This window comes from Canis lupus, chromosome 14, assembly GCF_011100685.1.
Source record: "Canis lupus familiaris isolate Mischka breed German Shepherd chromosome 14, alternate assembly UU_Cfam_GSD_1.0, whole genome shotgun sequence".
Lineage (NCBI taxonomy): Eukaryota > Metazoa > Chordata > Mammalia > Carnivora > Canidae > Canis > Canis lupus.
Genome location: NC_049235.1, coordinates 53,996,021 through 54,021,307, shown reverse-complemented (window position 1 = coordinate 54,021,307; position 25,287 = coordinate 53,996,021). Strand labels below are relative to the sequence as shown.

The window sequence follows — 25,287 nt, the reverse complement described above, 5'->3', positions numbered from 1 at the left end:
TTATGGTGTGATTTTAAACACAGGATGATCAAGACAAGACAAAATAATTTGCTAGGGGTCAGAGTAGAAGATAATGAGTCAAATTTTGAAGATCTATCTACACAATACTCTTCATATACTTTTGGAAAAAAGATGCCATCATATGTGAAGTATGAATGGAGTCAGTAATTGACTCTTAATTTAAAAATAAGCAGTCAGAAGTTGCCTAACACACAATGTATCGGCTACTGTTTACTCTGTGTACTTGTCTTTTTTAAGTTTGCTTTAATAACAAAGTCTTGGGGAAGGAAAGAGGGTACTGGAGGAGTGTCAGTCTTGACCAATTTTCATTTTTCTTCTCTGTATCAGTTAGTTATTGCTGTGCAACAATAAAAAAGTAAAAACATAAATCTGTCTCCTGCCAAAATTCAGCACATGCACCCCGGTGAACTTAGGGATACCTGTTCTAGGTGGGCACACCAGGAAAGCTTTGCCAGTCTTCAATGGATTGCCTATGCCTCTCTGTTCCTCTTGGGTAGCCCGTGTATGTTCTCATGGTAATAATAGATGCCAGAGAGCAAGCCTAGTCACATACGTGTTACTCGTACCTCTGCGTATGTCACATCTGCTAACAGTCTTGAGAAAGCAAGTCACATGGCTGGACTAGGGCTAGGACATATGCTGTAGTGGGAGAAACTCTGAAGTGACATGGTAAAGGGTCAATGAAGAACAAAGAATTGAGAACATTAGTCCAATATACCACATTCTTGTTGTTTTCCAGTCTTTATTATTCCATTCCTTAGAAATTTGCTGGGTGTACTAAAAATCTGTCATATTCAATGTGACTCCCTCTTTTTATTTGCCTATCACTTTGTTAATAGCTTTCCTATATTTGGGGGTAACTGTATCCGAATCATCACTTGATATGGCAAGACAAACAGATAAAGCCGGTGCTACATGTGGCATACGGTTTCCATTTTAGTCATGGTGGGCAAAGAATACTTCGATGGCAGCAGCAGCAGGGGCTTTCTATTGGTTGCCAGGTTCAAGTACCCATGCACAAATTACATTGGACTATGGCGTAAATTTCTGGCATTCATTCTTATTTACGTATTTTATTGCAGGGAGGACACTAACACAGAGCTTACCCTTTTAATAAATATTTAAGTGTGCACTACAGTACTGTTAACTACAGGCGCTACTGTACAGTAGATCTCTAGAACTTACTCATCTTGTATAATTGAAACTTTATACTCATTGAATAACTCCATTTATCCCTCCCCACAGGAACTGGCAACCACCCTTCTACTCTGTTTCTGAGTTTGACCATTCTGGGTACCTCCTAGAAGTGGAATTATGCAATATTTGTCCTTCTGTGATTGACTTATTTTAGCATAATGTCCTCCAGGCTTATCTATGTTGTCACATATGACAAGATTTCCTTCTTTTGAAGACTGAATATTATTCCACTGTACAGATGTAGCACATTGTCTTCATTCACTCATCTGTTGATGGACATTTACTTTGTTTCCATATTTTGGCTATTATGAATAATGGTATAATGAACATGAGAGTGCATATTTATCTTCAAGATCCTGATTTCAATTCTTTTGAATATATACTTGTAAGGAGAATTGCTGGGTTGTATGATAATTCTATTTTTAATTTTTTGAGAAACTGCCACACTGTTTTTCATAGTTATACTATTTTACATTCCTATCAATAGTATGTAAGAATTCCAATTTCTCCACATACTTGCCACTTGTTATCTCTTGCTATATATATATATATATATATATATATATATATATATATATATATATATTTTTTTTTTTTTTATGGTAGTCATCCTAACAGGTACGGGGTAATAGCTCATTGTGGTTTTGATTTGCTTTCTCTGATGATTAGTATTGAGCATCTTTTCATATACCTCTTAACCACCTGTATGTCTTTGGAGAAATGTCTATTCAAGTCCTTTGCCCATTTTTAAATCAGGCAGTTTGCTATTGAGGTGTATGAATTCCTTATATGTTTTGGACACTAACCTCTTTCAGATATATAGTTCAGTCTCTTTAACAAATGGTATAGGGAAACTGGATATCTACATTCAAAAGAATGAAATTGGATGTTTATCTTATACCATACACAAAAATCAACTCAAAATAAACTAAATATTTAAACATAAGACCTTGAACTATAAAACTCCCAAAAGAAAACACAGGGTAAAGGCTTCTTGATATTAAGTTTGACAATGATTTTTTTTGGATAGGACAGCAAAAGCATAAGAAACAAAAGTAAAATTAGACAAGTGGGACTACATCAAACTAAACAGCTTCTGCACAGCAAAACAATCAACAGAGTAGAAAGGCAACCTACAGAATGGGAGAAATATTTGCAAATCATATATCTGGCATTCACCATTTGGCTATAGGGGTAGTGGTTTCCTTAACAGGACAGCCCTGCATCAGGGACTTGGGCATGTTTCCCAGCTTTCTCAAAGTTTCTGTGAGCTCTCCAGATTCTTTCTGTTTCAAGTAGCCAGAGTGGATTCTGTGAATACTGCTACTCTAAGCAGCTACTTCATGCAGAGCAATTAACTAGACTTTGTGGAGATAGGAGTTAACATTCTTTGGGTCCAAGCAACAGGAATCTGAATTTATTTGAAGGCTCTGGGGTAGCTTACAGAATAGAATGATGGAATGTCAGCTAACGAACTAGGCCTGCAAAGAGAAGGAATCAGAAAATTTCTGAGTGTTCAGAGAGTAAAAACTCAAGGCACCAACATTTGGATAAATTATCTCTTAACTCACTTCTGTTACTTATATCATTCTGCTGAAGATTCAGTTTTGGGATAGAGAATCCAACTAGCTTCTCTTGGATCTCAAGCCATTCCTTGAATAGGGAGAGAAAGTTTATTGATGTCTCCCTTCAGGACTCCACCTATTAGGAGAGTGGTAATTTGTCAAAAGGAAATAGGGGCAGATCATTGGAAGAAGAGGAAATGACTGCTATGTAGCCAAAAACAAACAAAAAAGACCATAACAAAAACTGAAAGCAAAGCAAAACTGAAAGATGAACAAGACTTTATATCTGTCCTTGGAAAGTTAACAATTTTAGTAGAAAAGATCAATCTTCATTTATTATTAAATAAGGACACAAGTCATTGGATTTAGAGTTCACCTTAAATTATTATTACCTTATCTCATTATACCTACAAAGATCCTATTTCCAAAGAAGGTCACATTCTGAGGTTCTGGATGGACATGACTATTGGGAAGACACTATTTAAGTTCCTACATAGCCTTAGGCTTTTGAATGAGTTTAGATTTTCACCTGAGGTAAAAATTAGCTACCCAAATAATTTTCTCATGCAGATGCAACAATAAACGTGTTATTTTAGATGGTCTAAAATTATTCTAATAAGAATACACATGTGATCATTAATAAGCAAGTATGGATATGATATTGGCATATCTTAATTCATATGTGAGAAAAAGATCTACTTTAGATATATTCTCATATATACACATGATTCTTGCTGTGACTGCTCTCAAAGTCTATTGTCTGAAAAGCTCTTTCTATTTGAGCACTGTACAGTCAAAAAAGAATATATTCTCTGTATTAGTTTATTGATAACATTACTTTTTGGGTCACGGAGAAATTAAGTAAACCTAGGGAGTGATTCTTCATAGGCTTATAAACTCCACCATGCTTAGACAAATTAAGCTGTTTTCCACTGATTTATGTAAAGTGTAATTAACAAATTAATACATATGAAGATAAGATAGCAGAAAGTACCAAGCAATAATGGAGTTTTGTTTTGTTTTTGAAAATTACTGAAAGTAACGGCAAAGCTAATCTGGTATAAATTTCCTTTAATTAAATAGTGTTTGGAATAACAATTTTTTTCTCAATTCATTCTATCTCAGACTATTCTTGCATGTTTTTATCTTTACGTACTCAGGAAGTGTCCTAATTTTCCTTCTATTTTTTATACAATATCATATGTATTAATTATAGAGCCAGAGTACTATGAAGTTTGAATAATGTTTTAGTAAGACCTGTTGTTTTAAAATCAAAAGCTATTTCCAAATGCTTTATTATTCCCTTAAAGTGTTAAACATTTTCATTGTATTAAGCAGTCAGATACATTATGGGGAGTCAAAACTCTTTATTATAGAGCAAATCATAAAATACCAGCAAAGGCAGGCAGCAGAATTTAGGAGACTGTTTATGTGGAGAAGTGATACTATTCATTAATTTATTATAATCTGCATAAATGTATTCAAGACTAAATAATAAACTATTTCTTAATAGTTGTTTATTTAAATGTATTCAAAAGGTAAACGTGATGAAATTAGTCTAATTGCACATTATATGATTTACTTCTAAAAGACTGAGAACTGACACGTCTCAGGTGGCCCAGCTTCGGAAATCTTTTATTTAACAAATGCCATGATACTAAACTGTAGGTGAACATTGTCTTTTTTTCTTGCTGATTCCGAGTCTCAGACAGCTGTGGCCCTATTTGGTGAGGAAGTCTGTCTTGGCTACATTAAATCACAGTTCCCCATGATTTACAATGACCATAAACACCTTTGGGTGGTCTCAGGCCCACTTAGACTTCCAGGCCTATCCCTGAATTGATGGGGCCTCCCCAGTAACATTCAGTCTTCCTGGATGAGACCCTAGCGTAGCCTTTCTAGAACTCCTCTGAAGGAGAGCCGACTCCTCCAACTCACTCCAGCTTGACTTCACTGTATTTTTTCCAGCACACCAGTCTTCTGGAGCTATTTACTCCATGATCATGGTATTTTGCAGAACATTCTCTTCAGACCCTATGAGGTCTTGTCAAATGGCAGATTCCTGCCCCCCCCCCCCCAGCCCCCTGGAACATTAGTGAGACCATTTCTGATTAAATACATCTACCATTGAATGCCTTCGGCTCTGACCTATGCCAATAAATTCTTCTTCTTCCTTTTTTTATTTATTTGAGAGAGAGAGAGAATGAATGAGCAGGGGAACGGGCAGAGGAAGAAGCAGACTCCCTGCTGAGCAGGGAGACTGACCTGAGGCTCAACCCCAGGACCCTGAGATCATGACTTGACTTTAGGTAGTTGCTAACTGACTGAGCCACCCAGGCACCCCTAAATTCTTATTTCTTAACAGCAAATGAAATTCCTGCACAAGTTGCTGGGTTTTGTCCTCAGCAATTCTCTTCCGTCCCCCTACTATAGAAGGGAAAGACTCTCTAGAAATTATTCAGAATATTCCTCAATAACTGGAGGGTGAAAGCAGGCACAGAAATAATGGAAAAAGTATAAAGTTGCTTGTTCTCTTTCCTGATTTCTCCTTCAACATTTTAATATGAATTATAGAGTTCCTCTGGCCTCTGTCCTAGAAGATTTACAATTCAAAGCAAAGGAAAATCTTCCCTTCCCTGTTAAAATAAAGAGAAAATAGTTCTAATCTTCCATCTGTTGAGTAATTTTGTTTGTTGTTTTAACACATAATTTACACATTAGCATCAAATATTTTATCTATTACTTTTGCCTTCGATGCCCTTTTCTTTTTTTTTTTTTAACATTTTGTATCTCTTTCTCATGTCCTCTGTTCTGTGTGATTTGCTCAATATTTTCTTTTCACCTTTATGATTAGTTTTTGTAATTTCTGCTTTAAATCTTCATCAACTTTCTTATTTTATAACTGACCTTTTTTCTTAGCAGCCTGTTCTTGTTATATAGATGTTATATTTTCTTCAATCTCTGTAGGATTGTAGTAACTTTTTAAAGTTTATTTTCTTCCCTAAATTATCCATTTCCCAGCATCTGTTGTCTCCTGTTTGTTCATCTTTTTTATTTTCTTTAAGATTTTATTTATTTATTCATGAGAGATGAGAGAGAGAGAGAGAGAGAGAGAGGCAGAGACACAGGCAGAGGGAGAAGCAGGCTTCATGCAGGGATCCTGATGTGGGACTTGATCCCGGAACTCCAGGATCAAGCCCTGGGCCAAAGGCAGGCGCTAAACCGCTGAGCCACCCAGGGATCCCCTGCTTGTTCATCTCTTTCTCTTTTATGCTGCTCAAGTGATTGCTAATGCGTGGTTTTGCCTTCATGCACCTGAATGAAGGAGTAGATGATCAAGCTATAAACTGTTCATATGGTTTCTATATCTGATTCACATTCTTCCCTGAAAAAGAGAATTGACTGTCAGCTCTGCTGTGAGGAAAGGTGTAGGGACCAGGAGACTTTTTACCTAACAAAGTATGGATCTCTTCTCAACTAGCCATTACTAATTTGAGGAAGGCCCTGATCCAAGATGGCAACTCCAACACTAGCCTCCCTGGTAGACTACCCCATGTTTTTACAAAGAGGTAGACTCTAAAAGGAATTTCACCTCAGAGTACACAACTTGTTTTGTTGGGGCAATGGAGGAAAGTATAGGCAGATTTCTGCAGAAAGTCTCAATTGATTAATATTTTCCCAATAAAATGTATCTTGGTTTCTATACCCAATCTTCATAGAACATTCATGTCTATCAACATTTTTGGCCAATATCGTACAGGAAAAAATATATATATATATATATTTATACACCTAGAACTCAATACCTTTTGAATCAAATGATGGAAAACATCTTGAGATAAATATAATTGGTAAAATCTTAGAATCACATGTAGATGTTTTTAAAAGCTCTCAAATGTCAACAAAAGGGATATGTATCTACACTGAAGCTGAGTATGTGTTACTGCACTCAAAGGAGCTATCTGTTAGTAACTACATTTTTCAGATATCAGGAAATGATATTTTCAGCATTTTACACTAAGAATTTATTACTTATATGTAGTTAGTTTACTATGTTTTAGTTACATTTTAGGAGATTGGTTGAAAGTTCTGAGTTGACACATTATAATTATTCTCAGTTAAATAAGGAGACTATGCTCAGGATTAATATTTTTGCCTGGGGGATCCCTGAGCGGCTCAGCGGTTTAGTGCCTGCCTTTGGCCCAGGGCGTGATCCTGGGATCCTGGGACTGAGCCCCACATCGGGCTCCCTGCATGGAGCCTGCTTTTCCCTCTGCCTGTGTCTCTGCCTCTCTCTCTCTCGGTCTGTGTCTCTCATGAATAAATAAATAAAATCTTTAAAATTTTTTTTTCAAATTTTTCAGACATGTACTCTAATGTTGATTAAAAGAGTCCTATATTAGAATTTCTATTTGGAATTTTTCTCATTATTTTTAAGAATTTCTATTTTTTGTTTTACAATGCAGATAATATATTAGTATAGCATACAAATATGTAATTAGAAAAATGATGTATCTGTGAGCTAGGCTGAGAAAATGTGTGGTTTTTTCCAGCTGTGTGGTAGAAAAGGGTGGTAGATTACTATGCTGGAGGTTATCTTTCTAACTCTAACCTGGAGACCAACAGCGCTATGGTAGCAGACTTGGGAGATGAAAGTGGTCAACCCTGGACACCAGAGACATTCTTCAATCTGTTCTATCATTTTCTGCCCCTTCTCCCTATCCTGTCCTTTTCATCTGCCAACTTTGGAAAACTCTGTTGTGAAAAATTGCTTTTGCTTCCTCTGACTTTGTCTCTCTATGGTTCTTTCCATTCTAATTTATCCATCATTATGACCCTTTTCAGACACTCATTTTTGGTTGGCTTCTATCTCTAAACCACACCTTCACATCAACACAATTTTATTGAGTTTACAAATTTATTATCTCTTGGGCTATGTTAGTGTTACTCAAGTTGTAGAGATACAATTGTGTGGCTTGGTCCCCTCCTCAAGACAGGTTCCTGGACTCCAGAGAATCCAACAGGACGTGATAACTAGTTTCGCAGACTCAGAACCTGGGGTGCCAACAGCTCTGTACACCCAAAGAGCTAGAAAGACTCCTCCCCATGACACTCCCTTCCTAATTTGAAGGCACTATTAGTATCTAAGTTATGTTCACAAAAAAGTTCTTTTATGTTAAGGCAAAATTTCTACTCCAAGGGTTAGGTGCTGAATATCAGTAGTAATTATGCCTTATGCAAATAAAAAATTTTAAAAAGTCAGTCTACTGTCAAGAAGAGCACATTTATGGTAATGGGGTGATTTGTAGGTAAATTCTATGCATGCCAAATTTAGGAGTAGGCTTCAGCCTTAAGATTTTAACCTCTTACATAGAGAATCATCTCAAGGAACTATGGAAAGATCAAGGATGCCAAAATAGAGCAGACAAATCTAAATCTAATACAGTGAAAAAGAATTAGGAATCATGCCATTTTTGGCTCCTCCATCAGGATCTCTGAAGAAAGAGATGGTGTCCATTTTCAAATGCAAATCTATGGCTCAGAACCTTCTCCTATAGTTTAATACCTACCCCGGTGTTTATTTGGGTAGATACAACCTGAATGACCTGATTCATTTCTGATTCATTTCATTTGAACAACTGCATAATCACACTACAAGAATAGAGCCTTGAGGGGTTAAAAGGTGAGTGGAGAATGTGGGGGAGTTGCAGCTAATTTCAATGTAAGATGGGCAATTAAATCAAGTATGACTTGGTCAGCAGAACCGTTAGGAAAGACAAGTGACTTATAAATAGAATTTCTAGGTGGGGGAAGCTAAGGCCAAAATCTCTTTTCCTATGACTGCATTCTCAATGATAATTTGACAAAGGTACAAGGGTCCAAAAATTATGGAGGCGAAAATGTCTAACCTTTAGCCTAATGTCTAATTACAATAAGAGAATGCAATAGAATATTCCTGAAAGCAAAAACACACTCAGAGAATAAAAATCAGGGAAAATTATTCTAGTTCTGAACCAACTACTAATGAGACCACAGTAGGAATACCACCCAGTAGTTGGAACCTTGTTAAAGCAAAGGAAATCAAAAGAAATTAGAGGAAAACTGAGCAATAATATGATTGAAATGAAAGGGGTTCCTGCCATAGAAAATGGGTTTAAGGTAAAGACCACAATTCCTTTTAGCGGAGAGCATCACATGAAGGTATAGTAGATTCTTAACAAAGCAGGAGCAGACTGTGGGTTAACGGAACATGTTTCAAACCATCATGGTTTCTGGTTCTGGATTAGTCATGGTTCAAGATCATCACTTCGACACTAAGGTAAGTCTTTCTATATGAGCTACAATGACTAAGGAGGGGATTTAAATAGAGCAATGGAAGTCTAAAACAAGATATCCAGATAAGTGCTGGTGACAGTTTTTAGTTGCAAGGACAAAGCCAATTCTCATACAGGCTGCCTTCCTAAGTCTTTGACACATAATGTGAACATATTTTAAAGAAAAATTGTTGCCCACCATGAGAGGGCCATGTTTTCTAATTAGCATGAAAAGAAATAGTCTTGAAGGGTTAGAGATAGTTAGTTAGCATATGCATTGTAGCATGTCAATTCAACTCCATGGAGCCTGATTAGTCATGGGTATAAATAGGCCATTTGAAGAACAGGGTAAGCACCCGGCAGTGGCCAGAATGACCACAGTAATAGGAGAGAGTAAGAGTACCATGGGAGGACTGCACTGGGACTGCTGGGTTAGGAGGTTCTACAAAACAAGCAGCAGATGTGTTAACTCAATCATGGGAATCCTTCCAAATGTGTTCATATATTAAATTATCACACACACTTTAAATATCTTACAGTTTTGTCAACTACATCTCAATATAGCTGGGGGGAGGGGGATACAAAGCAGTCACTGAATATTCAGTCCACCAGGAGTTGGGATATTTGAGAATGCTTTCTACAGGTGGGTGAGCTGCAGACCCCATCTCATCTGGTGCTGAGGCCAAGTTAAGCTTTGAGAACAGCTCTGACCACGACTATTCTCTTTCCTTCCAAAGAAAGAACTGTTCACTGAGAGGGAGACCTCTGGCTCACTGCTGGCCCTTGAGCAGATTCATTCAGTTTGGCAGATCCAACCTGACCCTGCTTCTGGTTTCAACCTTATCACTGTGCTCTTTGACTTGCTTTCTCTAATGGAAAGGCTTGGGAGAGAGCAGCAGAGCTGTACAACCCAATGAATCCTCCTATTTCCTGTGTCAAAAACCTTAAAAAGCAATTTGACCAATACCACTCTGGAGGCAGGGATCATGGGGGTCTATAAATATGCTGTCCCTTAGGTGCAGAAATTCTGCTAGCAATGCAACATTTTCCGGGACTTTTCCAAGTGCATCTTGACTAGAAGTGGGGTCCCTGTGAGATGCTGGCCAGGGTAAGGGACACACTGGCTACATTTAGTTGAACAATCAGTGGATCTAGAAAACAGCTGCACTGCTTGGTCTGAATGTATTTGAAATCCATGGCCTATTTTGCATTAGCATGAACCTCTAAGAAGGTCCACTGCCTGCTTTAATTGGAACACAAATGCATTTCAGGCTGAAATTTGACAAAAACTATTTACTTGGGCCATGCTGAACCAAGAGGCACATCCCCTCACCTCTTCCACGGGGAAGGGAACTGGAGTTAATGCTTTCAGGACAGGAATAGCATCAATTTGAGTATCACATCTCACACATTGATCCTTCAGAGCTTTGAAAAAAGAACAGAATATTAGTCCCCTCGTTGCCCAAGGAGGATGTTAACCTGCACCCCTGTAAGAGCGAGGACACCACGAAAGTCACCTTCCCCCGCTGGATGGGCCAGCTGCCAACTGTGAACGGGAACTTGGTTAGAGTAAAAGATTCTTTGTCGGGAATGTGGAAATGGTGACATTAGGGACGAGCCTGGGCTGGAGGATAAAGCTTCAATGAAATTTGCAAGTTCATTTTGGTTTATATACCTGTTGGAGCTGAGACATTAAATGCAGAAGGCTTTTAATCTAGGTATTTTAAACACTACTTGATACCGTGGACTAGTGCCACTCAACAGAGAGTACTTCAAGGACAGAGCTATCTCTGAACCAGAATAAGACCCCAGGAAGGCTGATTCAGCCCAGAGCATTTGGGACGGGGTTATTTTCTTTTGTTTCAACATTCACTTTTGACAGAACTGGCTTTTCTCTTTGCCCCTGCTGGAGAGCTAATAACTTCCTTCACGTTCACCTTACTCTAGTCGCCCACACAGGCGAGTGCAGCTGACTCCACGTGCATGTATGCCCTGTGTTCTATTTACGTTCATTTGTATCAGTCATTTGCTATCCAGATACAGAGAGAGAGATGGCCTAAGTAAGCAAACGCAGGGACGGGTCAGGTAGGTTAGCTTGACAAAAAAAAACAACATGGAAGAAATAACTACGGAACACAGGCTGCTTGCCATAGAGCAAGTCACAGGCAAGACAAAAAGGAAGATTATAGCCAAACCCTCTCCTGTCTCAGGCAGGGCTATTTGTTCCTGACATTTCTAAAGGTGTGTTCAATTCCTGCACACATCTGAGAGTTCTACAGCTGTGGCTAACACTGAAAATAAATAATCCAAATCAGCTTGGCCATATTAACTGTGAAATCCACTTTACTAGTGAGATAGAATTTACCTCAGGCCATACAGGTCAATAGCTTTGGAGAGGGAATTCCAAAGATGAAGGCCCTTCATAGAAAATGCTCAGCCTTCAGACCTGTGTAGTTCTAAATCAGAGGGCTTAGCACCTCCAAGCCCTCCAGCTGCTGTGAGGGCAAACCCAGGAAAGAGGTGGTCATTGGATATAACCTAAATCCCCTCTCTGCTGCCTCTCCTCAACCCCTGAAACAGAATGCCGTTGAGGTCTGCTACCTTGATTCCCCTGAAAGCAAAGAGGCAACTCATGAGGTATGGAAGCCTGGAGGGAACAAAGGCAAGTGTGAACGTGTGTGAGCTCATACTTTGGCATGATGAAAAGTAGGTACTCTTCAAAAGGTCTGCTCTGTGGCAGAGGGGCTCGTTACTGAGAGCAGAGCTTCACTGCCCACACAAAGGCAAGTAGAGAGGGAAGGGGCTGAGGGAGGTTAGAATGCAGACAATATGGAACCAGAGATTGTTGAATCTTAAAATCTGCGGGCTACTAGCAAAGTAATTTAAAGATATTGGTGAGGGCAAAGAGCAAAGAATGGACTTGGCAGGAAGATGTGTTTTCCTGTTGACTGTGTACAGGTAGCCTTTGGAAATTTTAGTAGAAAAAAGGATGTCTATCAGCCAAAATGAAAATGAATCTGGGGTAAGCAGAATAAAGGCCCCCCTAAAGATGTCCACATTCTAATTTCCAGAATCTGTGAATACGTTAGGTTACACGGCAAAGGGGACTTATGATGTAGGTGGGATTGAGGTTGATAATCAGCTCAACCTAAAATAAATAGATTACTCTGGATTATCCTCATGGTCCCAGTATAATCATACGGGTCCTTATAAGTAGAAGAGGAAGGCAGAGAGGTTTGAGTGATGCAAGAAGTGGCTGGCTCTGAAGACGGAACCGGAAGGCCACAAGCCAAGAACTGTGGTGTCGGCAAGGAAACAGATTCTCCCCTAGTGCCTGCAAGAGAGAACACAGCCCCGTCAACACCCTGACTTTACTTCACTGAGACTTGTAATGAGCAAATATAAGATAGTAAATTTGTGTTGTTTTATGGCACTTCGTTGGTGGTAAGTTATTAAAGCAGCAATAGGAACTAATACAGAGCCCAAGAGTTGCATGACATGTAAATGTGCAGTTTTTGCATTAAGCTTTCTCTGAGGTGAGGACTGCCAGGAAACCAACAAACACTTGGGGAAAAGAAAATGGATTTTGTTGCATAAATGGAAGGCATGTTACTCTTTCTGCTTGGTTGGCCAGCTAGCATCCTGGTTTCATCTCCTGCATTTTATGCAGTAGCCTGCTGGGAATCAGAACAACATTTATCACTTATTATCCCAGGAGAACTACTTTCCAACACATAGTTGATCCCAACACTGCCAAACTGATCCTAAGGGATGACTTGTGAAGCGATCAGCCATGTAGCTAAAGGCTATTCGACCAAAGAATGGGAGAGTCACCTGTCATCTTGTGGTTTCTGAATACCTGAAACCCAACTATTCCAGAATATACTCGAGAAGTATTCCAGAATACTTCTCTCTGTACTCCTTGGGGCAAGGCGGCAGGGGGGAGTAGGAGATAGGTTGGGGAAGACCATCCTGTTTTACTTCCATACTCAGGATGGGATTAAGGAAAAGGCAGTGCCCGTGCCACATTCAAGGTCATTCAAGAGTCAGTGTCATAGGTAGAAAAGAATTCCAGGATATGGAAAGCTGGGTTTCCAAATTGCCAACACACTCACTTGAGAACTAAATGAAATTCGGGTGGGGAGATGAGAATGGGGAAATGTACCTGAGACCAAATATCCAATGTGCTGCTTTTCTTATAATTTGAATGACCATTCATGTGACATATAAACTAAGAAATGCAAGATCAGATCCATCTCTAGGACATCACTCTTTTTAAATATAATGCATCATTCACAGCACACAGCACATAACTATTCATGATCTGCCTCCTTTGAGAGAAAGACACTACTAAAGTTACTAGAGAAGACGGGAGAGAGACTGAAGTGGGGTTTGTTAAAGACACTCTCTCATTGGCACCCCAATGACTACTACTACCTGTGGCCCCATTATGTTTTCAACAAGTGGCTAATGGGAATGGTCTGGTGCTAACAACTCCAGGAGGGAAGAGGAGCCAGTGGGTGAGCCCTGGGGCGTGGTCTCCTCTGAATGAGCAAGCACATTTTCAACACAATTGGCTGCCTAATCGCGTGTTGCAAACTTGGCTGATGTATTTGGATGTGTAAGCAATTAAGTTTCTGCTAAAAGCCTTGGTTGGTAATGCTTTTGTTCTCCATTTCTTACAACTGAACTAACAGAGGGAAGAAAATTGTATGAAAATCGTTTTCAATATGTTCGGTTTTGCTTTTTAACTTTTCTTTTCAAAACATTTTTCAATTAAGCTAGCCAACGGATCCCTGGTTTTTTATACCCCCAAATACCGCATGAAGTAGATAACAAAGAGAAAAAGAAACACGGTGGGTAAGTAAAAGTAGTTCTGCTAAAAAAAAAAACTTCTGACAAAAAAAAAAGCAAAAAACCCTACATGTTCCTATTAAACCACATCATTCACGTGTGATTAACTGCACTGAGTGCCTTTGTGTACTAGTCACAGGGTCGGTTCTGGGTATTGAGGAGTAAGACTGTGGTCTCTGACCTCAAGACACAGCCCTCTGAGCAGGCCTTCGACAGATACGGCCAAATGTCCGAGTTACCAGAAATTTCATGAGGAGAGACCCTTCATTTCCAGAAGAACGAGAACTATAAACCACAGGCTCTGAATAGTCTGCTTTTCAATAACCAGCCCTGGCATAGCATCCACTAAGATTTTTGTAGCCCATCTAACGCATCACGTCACTAGTTAATTAGAAAATTATCTGCACTGATTCACCGGGTGCCAAGAAATGGCAGTCATGCTGTTGCCTCCCGTCATTTCGGAAATTAAGCAGACCACAAAGAAATAAAACAAAACAAAACAGCCGTATCTTTCACAGAAGAAATAACGCAACTCCGGTCTCTAAACACCCTTGTTCTTGCGCTCACTTCCTGTGGACACCGCACACGACCGCGCCTGGGGATTTCAATGGCAGCGAGAACTTGATCCCAAACGTCTCCGCGGGCAACACCAAACTCACGCTTCTTGGGTAAGCGGTTGTGCGTCATGAAAATACAAGGCCCGGCAGCCCGGGGGGCTCGGCGGTTGGGCGCCTGCCTCCGGTCTAGGGCATGACCCCAGGGATCCGGGATCGAGTCCCGCGTCGGGCTCCCTGCGTGGAGCCCGCTTCTCCCTCTGCCTGTGTCTCTGCCTCTCTCTCTGTGCCTGTGTCTTCCATGAATAAGCAAATAAATAAAATAAAATATTTAAAAAGAAAGAGAATACAAGGCCTACGTTTGGATTCCAGCTCCTGTGCACACCCCGCAACACCAGCCAGGCCACCGCCAGGGCGTGACCCCGGGGTCCCGGGATCGAGTCCCGCGTCCGGCTCCCTGCGTGGAGCCCGCTTCTCCCTCTGCCGGTGTCGCTGCCTCTCTCTCTGTGCCTGAGTCTTCCGTGAATAAATAAATAAAATAAAATATTTAAAAAGAAAGCGAATACAAGGCCTACGTTTGGATTCCAGCTCCTGTGCACACCCCGCAACACGGCCAGGCCACCATCTGAAGAGGGTAAAACTTCTCACGGTCCCGGGGCGCCCGGGAGCGTCAAGTCCCGCGGCCCAGAGGGCAGCCGCGGAGCAGGCCGGGGCCGCAGACCCGCCGACAGGCAGCCCCGAAACATCGAGAACCGACACGGGCTGCTGGGGCTCCCGGTCTACACGCACACGCTTAGAAACCCATTTATGTCTTTTTTTTTTTTTCCCCTTTTTTTTAAATTTAAAATTCCCTTTGCCAACACACAGCCCAACAGGCAGGGCTCACGCCCTCACGCGCCCTCCTCAGGGCCCGGCGCCCAGTCCCCCGTCCTCCCCCCCGCCTCCCCTTGCCACCGCCGACCGCCGTCCCGGGGCATCTCTCAAGCGCGGAAGGAAGGTAAGAAATGGCGCGACGGGTCACGAGGGGCAGGCGGGGAACCGAGCGGGGAAACATGAAGGGCGGCGGCCCACGGGAGGCCCCTAACTCCGGGAAGCCGACGAGGCCTCGCCCACGGGGCTCTAACGGGGCCGCGCGTCCTCCGCGGGGACTCACCTGCCCACGGGGCCGGGGTCGGGGGAGAGGCGCCCCGCTGACAAGCTCTGCCGGCGTCCGAGGCCTGGTGTGAGGGCGCGACCCCGGAAGTCCCCTCACGCGCGCTCGGGGGCCACGCGGCCGGGCGGCGCCATGTGTGCGCCCGCGGGCCGCCGCGCTGCAGTGCGCAGGCGCCAACGCTTCTCCTCAGCCTGGGCCTCGCCGAAGGCTTGCGGTCCAGGGCCGCCGCGAGGACTTCCAGAACCTACTTGCGAGCCTCCGTCGGGAAGACCTTCGGCGCCGCCTGCCAGGACCGTGGAGGTTTTGGGATCGAAGACGATTGCACCGATTCTTCCGGGGTTCCGCACCGTGGAGGGCCGCGGAGGAGGTGGCCCCTGCGTGACCTGCGTGACCTTGCGCGGCCCTCCTGGCTCCGCACGGATGCGCGGCTTTGAGGTTCGGGGGTGCGAAAGGAAGGAACAGCCGAACAGCCGAGGAGCTGTCGCGCCCCAGCAAACCAGCACGTTACCCCAGGAACTTAGAGTTTGCAGTTTCTGCAACGCCTTCCGGTTGTAGTGCGTCACTGCAGGTGAGAGGACCTCCCCTCCCACTCCCCCCTCCCCCCTCCTTCCCGTCCGGTCCCCCTCCTTCCCCTCCCCATCCTTCCTGTCCCTTTCCTCCCCTCCCCCCCCTCCTTCCCCTCCCCCATCCTTCCCCTCCCCATCCTTCCCGTCCCTCTCCTCCCCTCCCCCCTCTCCTACCCTCCCCATCCTTCCCGTCCCTTTCCTCCCCTCCCCCCTCTCCTCCCCTCCCTATCCTTCCCGTCCCTCTCCTCCCCTCTCCTCCCCATCCTTCCCCTCCCCATCCTTCTCCTCCCATCCTTCCCGTCCCTCTTCTCCCCTCCCCCCTCTTCTCCCCTCCCCCTCCTTCCCCTCCCCATCCTTCCTGTCCCTCTCCTCCCCTCCCCATCCTTCCCGTCCCTCTTCTCCCCTCCCCCTCTTCTCCCCTCCCCCTCTTCTCCCCTCCCCCTCCTTCCCCTCCCCCATCCTCCCCCTCCCCATCCTTCCCTTCCCTCTCCTCCCCTCCCTCCCCCTTCGCCCCTCCGCCCTCCCCCTCCCTAGAGCGTTCGTTCTCTCCTGGGTGTAGGCCTGGCCTGTGGGAGCGCAGAGACCAGCTGAGGGAGGAGGGAGCGCTCGCGCGGAGGGAGCCCCGGCTTCCACCAGACGCCGCCGCTGCTCCTCTCGGCTCACCCTCTCACATCATATTCTTGTCTTTGGAGCCAGAGTGACGACATGTTATCACCAGGCCTTGCGCAGGGGCATTTTCAACTTCACACGACACAGCCTGGGCTAAATGGCCAGGCCGCACCGGCGGCGGCTGACAGGTGACCCGGCCCGTGGCTGGTATTCCAACCATGCACATCACCTACGAGTGCAAAGGGCAACCCTAAACCCAAAGGATCACTCTTAAGGAAAGCAGAGGCAGGACCCACCTCATCCCCACGAACAGACGGAGGCACGGTGGGGAAACCGTGGGGCAAGGATAAAAGCCACCAACGGCTGTGACTCCTGATGTCAGGAAGTGTGTGTAGGGGGTGGGCGGGGTCTGCAATCCCAGAGGGCTTCGGAAACAGACTCGAGGCGGGTGACTGACCGGATTCAGGTTCGTGTTTTCCTGGGGAATTGATTGGATACGGAGCCAGAAGAGCTTGTCCTTAGTTGTTTCCTACCCCAGACCATGTGTTATCTGAGAGGTTGAGAAGTTCGATGAGGCCCTGAGGCAGGCAAAGCTTGGGAAGGAAAAGCAGATAGGCTCCGTGACAGGGCTCTGGGACTCCACCCGCCGCGTGTGTATAAAGTGGGTTAAACTACAAAATTGGGGGATCCCTGGGTGGCTCAGTGGTTTGGCCCCTGCCTTCGGCCCAGGACACGATCCTGGAGACCCGGGATCAAGTCCCAATCGGGCTCCTGGCATGGAGCCTGCTTCTTCCTCCTCCTGTGTCTCTTTCTCTCTATATATATATCATGAATAAATAAGTAAATCTTTAAAAAAATAAAAAAATAAACTACGAATTGTCCTCAGTTGTGTTCCTGAAAGGACTCTCTTTCCACAATCAGTTCCTCCACTAGGAATCTCCATGTTTGTTAAGGTTGCCAATGTGCTCCTCTAGTAGGATGCTCAAGTTGAAGTGCTCAGTGGGAGGTTTGTAAAGATTTTTTTGCGAGGAGGCTATTGCCTTTTGGGAGGAGAGATGGGGAGGTTGCCGACTTCTCATCCCACACCTACTAAGGGGGCTTCTGGGAGACAATGCCAAGAACCTTCAAATATGTCGCCTGAAATCGGGGAACTGAAAGGTCTGGTTCCCGACTCACACTTGAGAAAGGTTATGCTGACCTTGGACTCAAGACAGATTCCTGGCTAGAAATGGTAGAGAAGGCAGAGAAGGGCTAATTGCTTTGGGGGAAAACTTGGGATGGGCCTACCAACCTATGTTTCTTAGGGAAACGGATATGATAATGTTTTTAATAGACACGATTTGAGCTACACAGGGTGGGATTGTTGAAGTCCCGCGGATGGTACTAAGAAGCTGGAACAGTAGAGCATGCAGGCTTGGTGGAAGGAGTGGGAAGCAACCACTTTGAATAGAGAGGCTTTTTGATTGTTATTTTTTGGAAAGGAATACAGAAGGGATGCCTCCCCAAAAGATTCCTCCCTTTAAAAAATAGTCAACTTATACATAAGCTAGGGCCAGAATGAAACTTCAAAGCAAGTAAGAGCTGGAGCTTCTTGCCTTTCCTGCCTCAACCCTTTCAGAACCATTCCCTGGCCACTTACCTCCTCCCAGCCATTTGATCCTACCAACCAGACAGCACGGCTGTGAATGAGGAGATTTTACTTGCTAAATATATTTTAACCTATTCCTTCATCTTCATCCTAAACTCTGTTTTAGTTGAGGTCTTCATCAAACTCAGTATTTTTCCTTGACTGGATCTGAGCCTCTGGGCTCAGCCTATGTCCCCATTAAATATGCTTTGAATAGGGCAGCACTTCCAAAGAGAAAGGGTTAATGTTTTATATTGGCTTCCCAACTGGACTTTTGAAAAAAGGAAGAGAAAGCTCAGTGGGGCATGGTATGTATCAGCATGGCAGCAGATCGGAAAGAGAATCAATGGCCCACCCCTCCCCATCACCTTCAGGAAGGGTGAGGTGATACTACTATATTTTCTTCAACCTAATTTCCATTTGTAACCCTTTTTCTTTGGATTCAGGTCTTTTTTAAAAAGATTTTATTAATTTATTTGAGAGAGAGAGTGAGAGAGAGAGAGAGCAGGGGAGAAGGGTAGAGGGAGAAGCAGAATCCCCACTGAACAGGGAGCTTGATGTGGGACTCAATCCCAGGATCCTGGGGTTATGACCTGAGCTGAAGGCAGATGCCCAACTGACTGAGCTACCCAGGCACCCCTAGATTCAGGTCATTTGCTAATTTATTTGCAAATTTATTACCTGTTTGTCAGTTGACAGGCAACCCAAGAATTGGATATATTTAATGAGACCAAACCACAGAGAATTAAAAAGAAAAAGAACAATGGAGGAAAAAAATAAAGAATTGATATTGAAGATTCAAATCCTATTCAAAGAAGTTTCTGATGACTACATTTTAAAACGTTATTTACTTCTTCAGTGCCACAAAGCGACAACAATGATACTGCTCACACTCACGGAGCAATTCTTATGTGCTGGAAGAACTTATGGTCACTTTATTTGCATAAATAGGCTATTATATATTCTTGTAAATAGGATGCAGGCTCATTGAGAGTAGGGATCTCTTGGACTCTGTTCATGGCTGTGCTCTCCAGGGCCTAGGGTAAGGTCTGGTTTCTCATTGATGCCAAATAAATATTTGTTGAATAAATGAGTGAGTGGATGCACTGGGTCTTTTGTCACAAAGCCCTGGGAGGTAGGAATGTTTATCACACTCATCCCACAGTTCGTGAACCTGACCTACTGAACCATGAAACCCTGAGGCTTCTGCAGATGGCTTTTGAATCTACTCCGACCAGCCTGCGATGACTTGCTGCTCCTGCTTTCAGTTTCTCCTCCACTTCTTTATCTAGTTCCTTGTCTTCCCCACGGCACTTTCAATGCAAAAAGACACAGCCAGCAACTATGATCCACAGCTGTACAGCCAATTAATGGTGACGCTTTGAAGCCAAAATTTGTGATTCTGAGTCACCTAGTCACCTCATTCAAGCCAGCTTATCCCAATCAGGACAAAATGGCTCATTAGTTACTGAAGTCGAGTATTGGTTAGCTCTTGAAAGCTGCACACGTCTGCTGGGTTTTTGTTGACCTATTGAAAAAATAATTACTTAGACCATGATTACTAAATTCAGTTATCCAGTTTATTATTATTATTATTATTATTATTATTATTATTATTATTATTATTATTAGAGAGGGTGAGAGGCAAGAGGGCAAAGAGAGAGGGAGACAGAATCTTAAGCATGTGTGGAGCCTGACTTAGGGCTCGATCTCACAACCTTAGATCATGACCTGAGCCAAAGTCAAGAGTCAGATGTTTAACTGACTGAGCCACCGGATGCCCCAGGTTTAGATTTTTAAGAGAGTGAATCAGATTACAGTGAAGCTGAAAGAGACCTTCAAGGACAGGGGTTGAAATACTTTTTCTAAATATATGAGTAAACTGTGACACAGAAGGAATCTGTTCAAGGCAACTCACTGAGTTAGTGAAGAATCATGGGAAGAAGACCTAGTCCTCTGCCTTCCACAGCCATGTGCTAGGCTAGCTTCCTCCTCACAGGTTCATGTGTCATGGGTTTGATTTGATTACACACCAATTTTGGAACAAGATGCGTCAAGTTGAATGAGACCAATGATTTTCTTCTACCTATTATGCTTTTTCAAAAAGTGGCAACAGGAAAAAATTATGTGGCAGTTTGCTACCTACCCCTTAGGCCTGAAATGCTCTTTATGTCCCCCAATTACTTTTTCTTTTGTTGCTATTTCAGATTTTGTGATTTAATGTTTTCCATAAGGTCCTACGCAATTCCTGAGTCTAAGAGCATGCTCACATCCCACAGTTCTGTATCCAGAAAAGGATATTACAAATTGGATCTGCACTAAAGGTATACAGAATTTTATGAAGTCCTTCTATAATGAACACCTTTTTGGGAGAGCAGGGGGAGGTTGGTGGAAAGAAATACAACTCCGAAATATAAATAACATGTTTGGACAACTACACTGAGAGCCCGATGAAATCAAATTCCTAATCCTGCATCTTTCAAGGAAACAAATCCTTGCCAACCCTTCACCTTAATACCACCTAACTAACTTGAGGAACCCATGTTGGGATGGTGAGGACGTAGAAAGTCCTACTTCCTAGGGGAACCCTAATGTCAATCATCACCCATAGTCAGAAGTTCCTCTTAAATTATAATTGCCCTAGCACAGTCCAGTGAGAGGGTTAAAAATGAGTTTATTCTGTCTGTTGGATATGGATTTCCTGTGACTGTCACTTTTGGTTTCTTGGTTAGGAGGAAAGTCTAATCAGGCAGCACAGGGGAAGTTGCACAGAGCCTGTGTGTTGATAAGTGGGGACTGGCATGGCCAGTTGTGAGGTCCTGTGAGCTACATGGTGTTCTCCACAATCATAAAAGCAAAGGCTTCAGGAAATGGAGTTCCAAAGACTGGAATAGAGGGGATGGTATCCAGAGGATACATGTCATTTACCTCTCCTCCATCCAGGTGGGGTCTGAGAAATATGGTTAGATCAACAAGGCCAAGGTCAAGTGAAACTTTTCATTAGGACAGTGCTTCTGGGCTTCTCATGTACATCGGTCTTCCAAGTCCCTTCACGTAGGACTCCTAGAGAAGGAGAAGTTGTTCGAGCTGGAACTATTTACATTAAGGATTTTGAGAGAAAGATACATTTAAACAAAAGTTCACTTCTATATAGCAAACGTATCTCTGAGCAATCCAAAGGCTTGGCTACAAATGACAAGGAAGCTGTCCAGAAGTCCAGACCCATCAAACTTCAGGCTCCTATGAAAGCCCCTCCCACGTGTCACGGAGCATATGTCTCAATTCTCTAATGAATGGAAATCATTTGGGTGGTCCTCAAGTACCTACCAAGCATAGAGACAGTGTTTTGGGATTTGTGGCTGACAGAAATTCACCAAATTTAATAGCCTCACTGATTATACTTTTCCCTTATCCTGGTTTAATGCTGAACATCCTAATCTGAAATTATTTCCGATTCGTTGATCCCACTCACTGATAACCCTCTTGGTTCTGGCCCACAGGGTGACTACTTTTCAGAGCTCATTGCCATTGGTGAACCAAACATGGATTGGCACATCCACGGACCTCATGTGCTACTCCCTTTTCCGTTCTCACGACAGAAGTTACTGGTAGATGACGGCACATTTCTTATTTTTTTTTTAAAGATTTATTTATTTATTCATTCAGAGAGAGCAAAGAGAGAGGCAGAGACACAGGCAGAGGGAGAAGCAGGCTCCATGCAGGGACCCCGATGCGGGACTCAATCCTGGGTCTCCAGGATCACACCCCGGGCTGCAGGCGGCACTAAACCGCTGTGCCACCAGGGCTGCCCAACGGCACCTTTCTTATAAAGTGAAGATATGGTCTCATATCCATCACCAGGTATTTATTTGAACTTCTACTAGGTGCCAGGTACTCCAAGTAGTCAGTGTGAGGCAATCACAGTTGGCAAATCACATGAAACCAATTTTCCATTTCAGGTCCAGATCCTACATTCAATCCCACTCCCTTAGACAGTGTATGGAGTGACGCACCTCAGCTGGTTTGCTCCCACCAACACGCTCTCTTTCCAAAGGATTATAATAGGAAGCCTCTTGCATGAGAAAGGGCTCAGTCAAGAAAATTTTGAATAATTCAATACTGGTTGTATTTTCCTAAAAGTCAAAAAGTAAATGGATGGTTTTTGTGGCCCTGAGGGAAAGTAAAGTTTATTTTCACAAAATCCATCTTTGAAAATAGTTACAGTGGTTGCTAAATATAAGGTTGCTACCTATCAGCTTTTTGGTGAGCTTTAAAATCACTTTGTGAGAAAGCTAAGTTATAGAAAGTGAATTCTCTTTTGTTCAAGCCATAATTCCTGGGTTCTCTGGCATACAATATAAAAACTTTTTCCTCCTGATTTTGTTTAGGTGTCTTGGAAATATATCCTGATACGTTATTAACTTCCGGCAAGGTGCTTGAAGCCTCTTTTTGATGCCTGATCTCAATGTGACTCTCTCTTAAATTTTATATATTATATGTGCTCTTCAAGTGATCCTTTTAAATGCTAGAAATAACAGTTGTAGTGCCAGAATGTCCTTAGAAAATTGAGATAGTAATGGTTATCTGCCTAGATGGTTCCTTCAGCAGAATGACAGTACACATTATCCAATAATAACAACTTTAAATGTATGCAGAGAAAAAAATTAATAAAATATTTCCCTTTTGTGGTAGAAACTACTGTAAGATTATTTATAAAATGATGGAAAAATGAAAGGTGTAATAAATATTGTCAAATTTTTAATCGACAAACCAACATAACCAATTATGTATCAGGGTAAATAGTAAATCAACACTCAACAGTGCCAGATAAGGAGAATAAACGTGAGAACCAGGTGTCAGAGACTGGAAACCACCAAAATGTTGGATTCTCTGATGAGACTCACAGAGATTTTTATGGCTATTGGGAAACCAGTTTGACCTATAGAAGTATTTTAAAATTCATTTAATTCTATGCAATCTTATTCCTTTTTATCAACTTTGAACGAATCCCTATTACCAAAGAAGCCAACTATAAATCAACTTGTGGCATTGGTAGCGAGCTTTCAATATTATTACAAGACTTTTAACGTCTAGGTCCAATGTCTACAAATGAAATGTTTCTATTGAGATTCTTTTGATTTGATTTCTTATAGATTAGCTGTTTTGCTCTCCTTTCTCTGATGAAGGGTACCAAATAGAACACTTACCGGCTAGTACAGAGCTCATTTCCAAGGGCTTTCAGGTTGGTGCTCACTCAGATTTTTGAAAAAAAGTTTTCAAATTTTCTTTCTTGCAAAGCTTGTATTTTTTGGCTGTGGAGGCTATAGGAATATACGATCACAATTCCTGTATATTAGGAAAAATGCCACTTTTGAATTTCATAACTTTCCCCCTAGATTTCTTGTTAATTTTTTCCAGCACATTTCATCTACAAGGACTTATAATAAATGTTGCATTTTCTATAGCTTCATTTAAATATATTTATAGGAGAATTAAGCGGGAAGACAGGTCAGGTGTTCCCTCCCATGTGTCACATGCCACACGATACCAAGGTTGTAGCTTGCCTTCGAAGGTAGGAAGAGAGTAGTGGCTTGGGGGCTTTGCTTCAGATCAGCATCCCTGCGTGGGATTATGGGAACCCACGAGCTGCTCTGTGCAGTCACCCCAGGGTAATAGCACATTGTTACTGAACACATGGGATCTATCTGCAAGGGATTGAGAAGAGAATCACAGAGCTAGTCAAGTTTCAAAGTGATGACCTCTTCAGTTTCATAATTGTGACATATCATGGCAGGTCATAGCAGGCACATTTCCTTTAGTAACTTTTCCTTCTCTCTTCTTCTACACAACCTACCCTCTGCACATGAATGTTCTCTGTCAAACCTTTGACTTCCCTGATCCTCAAATAGGAAGACAGGGACAATCATTTGTCTTATGTAGATGTTTTTATTTTCTGCGGGAGCATTGGAAACTAAAGACCTATGAATTTAGAAGGTCAGATCAGCTTCAAGTATAGAAGATCAAGTATTTAAACCTCAAAGACTCTCAAGTAAACCTTCACAGCAGAGTGTGAAATCAACACTATACATTTAAGGCTTAAAGTTAAGGTTTTATTTCTGAAGTATGCATGTGCGCATGTTCACATGTGCGTATGTTGGCTTAACACATCAGCATCAATGCAAGATGCAAGTTCGCCAGAAAATTATAAACTCCCTACTACTGATCTCTCCATTTACTTGGGTGTCACATTGTTCCTCTTAGCCTGTGTTGTTGGTGACTGAACATAAGACAGTCAAGGAGATATTATATCAACTTCTGGGTAAAGCCATACTTTATCGTCTCAAAAATCTTGTACTCTGGTGTTTAAACATTTTTGTGTGGAATTTTAAAACTGCCAATGGTGAAGAGATGTAGCTTAGGTTCTTTACTGTCATTGGCATTTAAATGTTAGAATTTGTCTGACTATCGTTTTATAAAAGATTTGAAATAGTAGAGATATGGATACTTAGATTTCATTTCTCTTGCTTGGAAAAAATGGTTAGAATGTGACTTGCCGTCTGTATTTCTCTTCTGTTTAGTTAGGCTTTAGGTTGCCATATTGTCGTTGTTGTTTTTAACTTTTAAAAAATCCAAAATAATTTAGTGACCAGTCTTTTACAAGGCAGCTGAATCCTGCACTGATGCAATTCAATGTATCTGGGTACCACAGTGTTTTAAGCTATAGAGTGACATGAGTTTGCATTTAGAATTAAGTACAAAACATTTGTTGAGTAAGTTTTACTTCTTCTTTTAATTGCTGGTTTTAATCTGTGAATTGTTCTCCCTAC

At 42.4% G+C, this 25,287-nt stretch overlaps 2 protein-coding genes across 29 annotated transcripts in view; one reads left to right on the top strand and one right to left on the bottom strand.

Moving 5' to 3' along the window:
- The window catches only part of MDFIC (MyoD family inhibitor domain containing), a 291,263-nt gene extending 275,514 nt beyond the window's left edge, over positions 1 to 15,749 (bottom strand). Inside the window, exon 1 of the mRNA XM_038557428.1 lies at positions 15,659 to 15,749. The gene's annotated coding sequence lies outside the window, so the exon portion shown is untranslated. The remainder of the gene's footprint in view (positions 1 to 15,658) is intronic.
- Positions 15,750 to 15,773: 24 nt separating this feature from the next.
- The window catches only part of LOC111098841 (vasodilator-stimulated phosphoprotein-like), a 70,216-nt gene continuing 60,702 nt past the window's right edge, over positions 15,774 to 25,287 (top strand). For 3 of the 28 annotated variants that reach the window (XR_005369766.1, XR_005369759.1, XR_005369752.1), the window contains exons 1-2: positions 15,809 to 16,226; positions 20,668 to 20,784. Coding sequence is in view for 3 of the 28 variants with exons in the window: in XM_038557438.1 (XP_038413366.1) it covers positions 15,791 to 16,213 (423 nt within the window). In the remaining 25 variants the exon portion in view is untranslated. The other 25 variants (XR_005369758.1, XR_005369750.1, XR_005369753.1 and 22 more) reach the window with 18 other exon arrangements.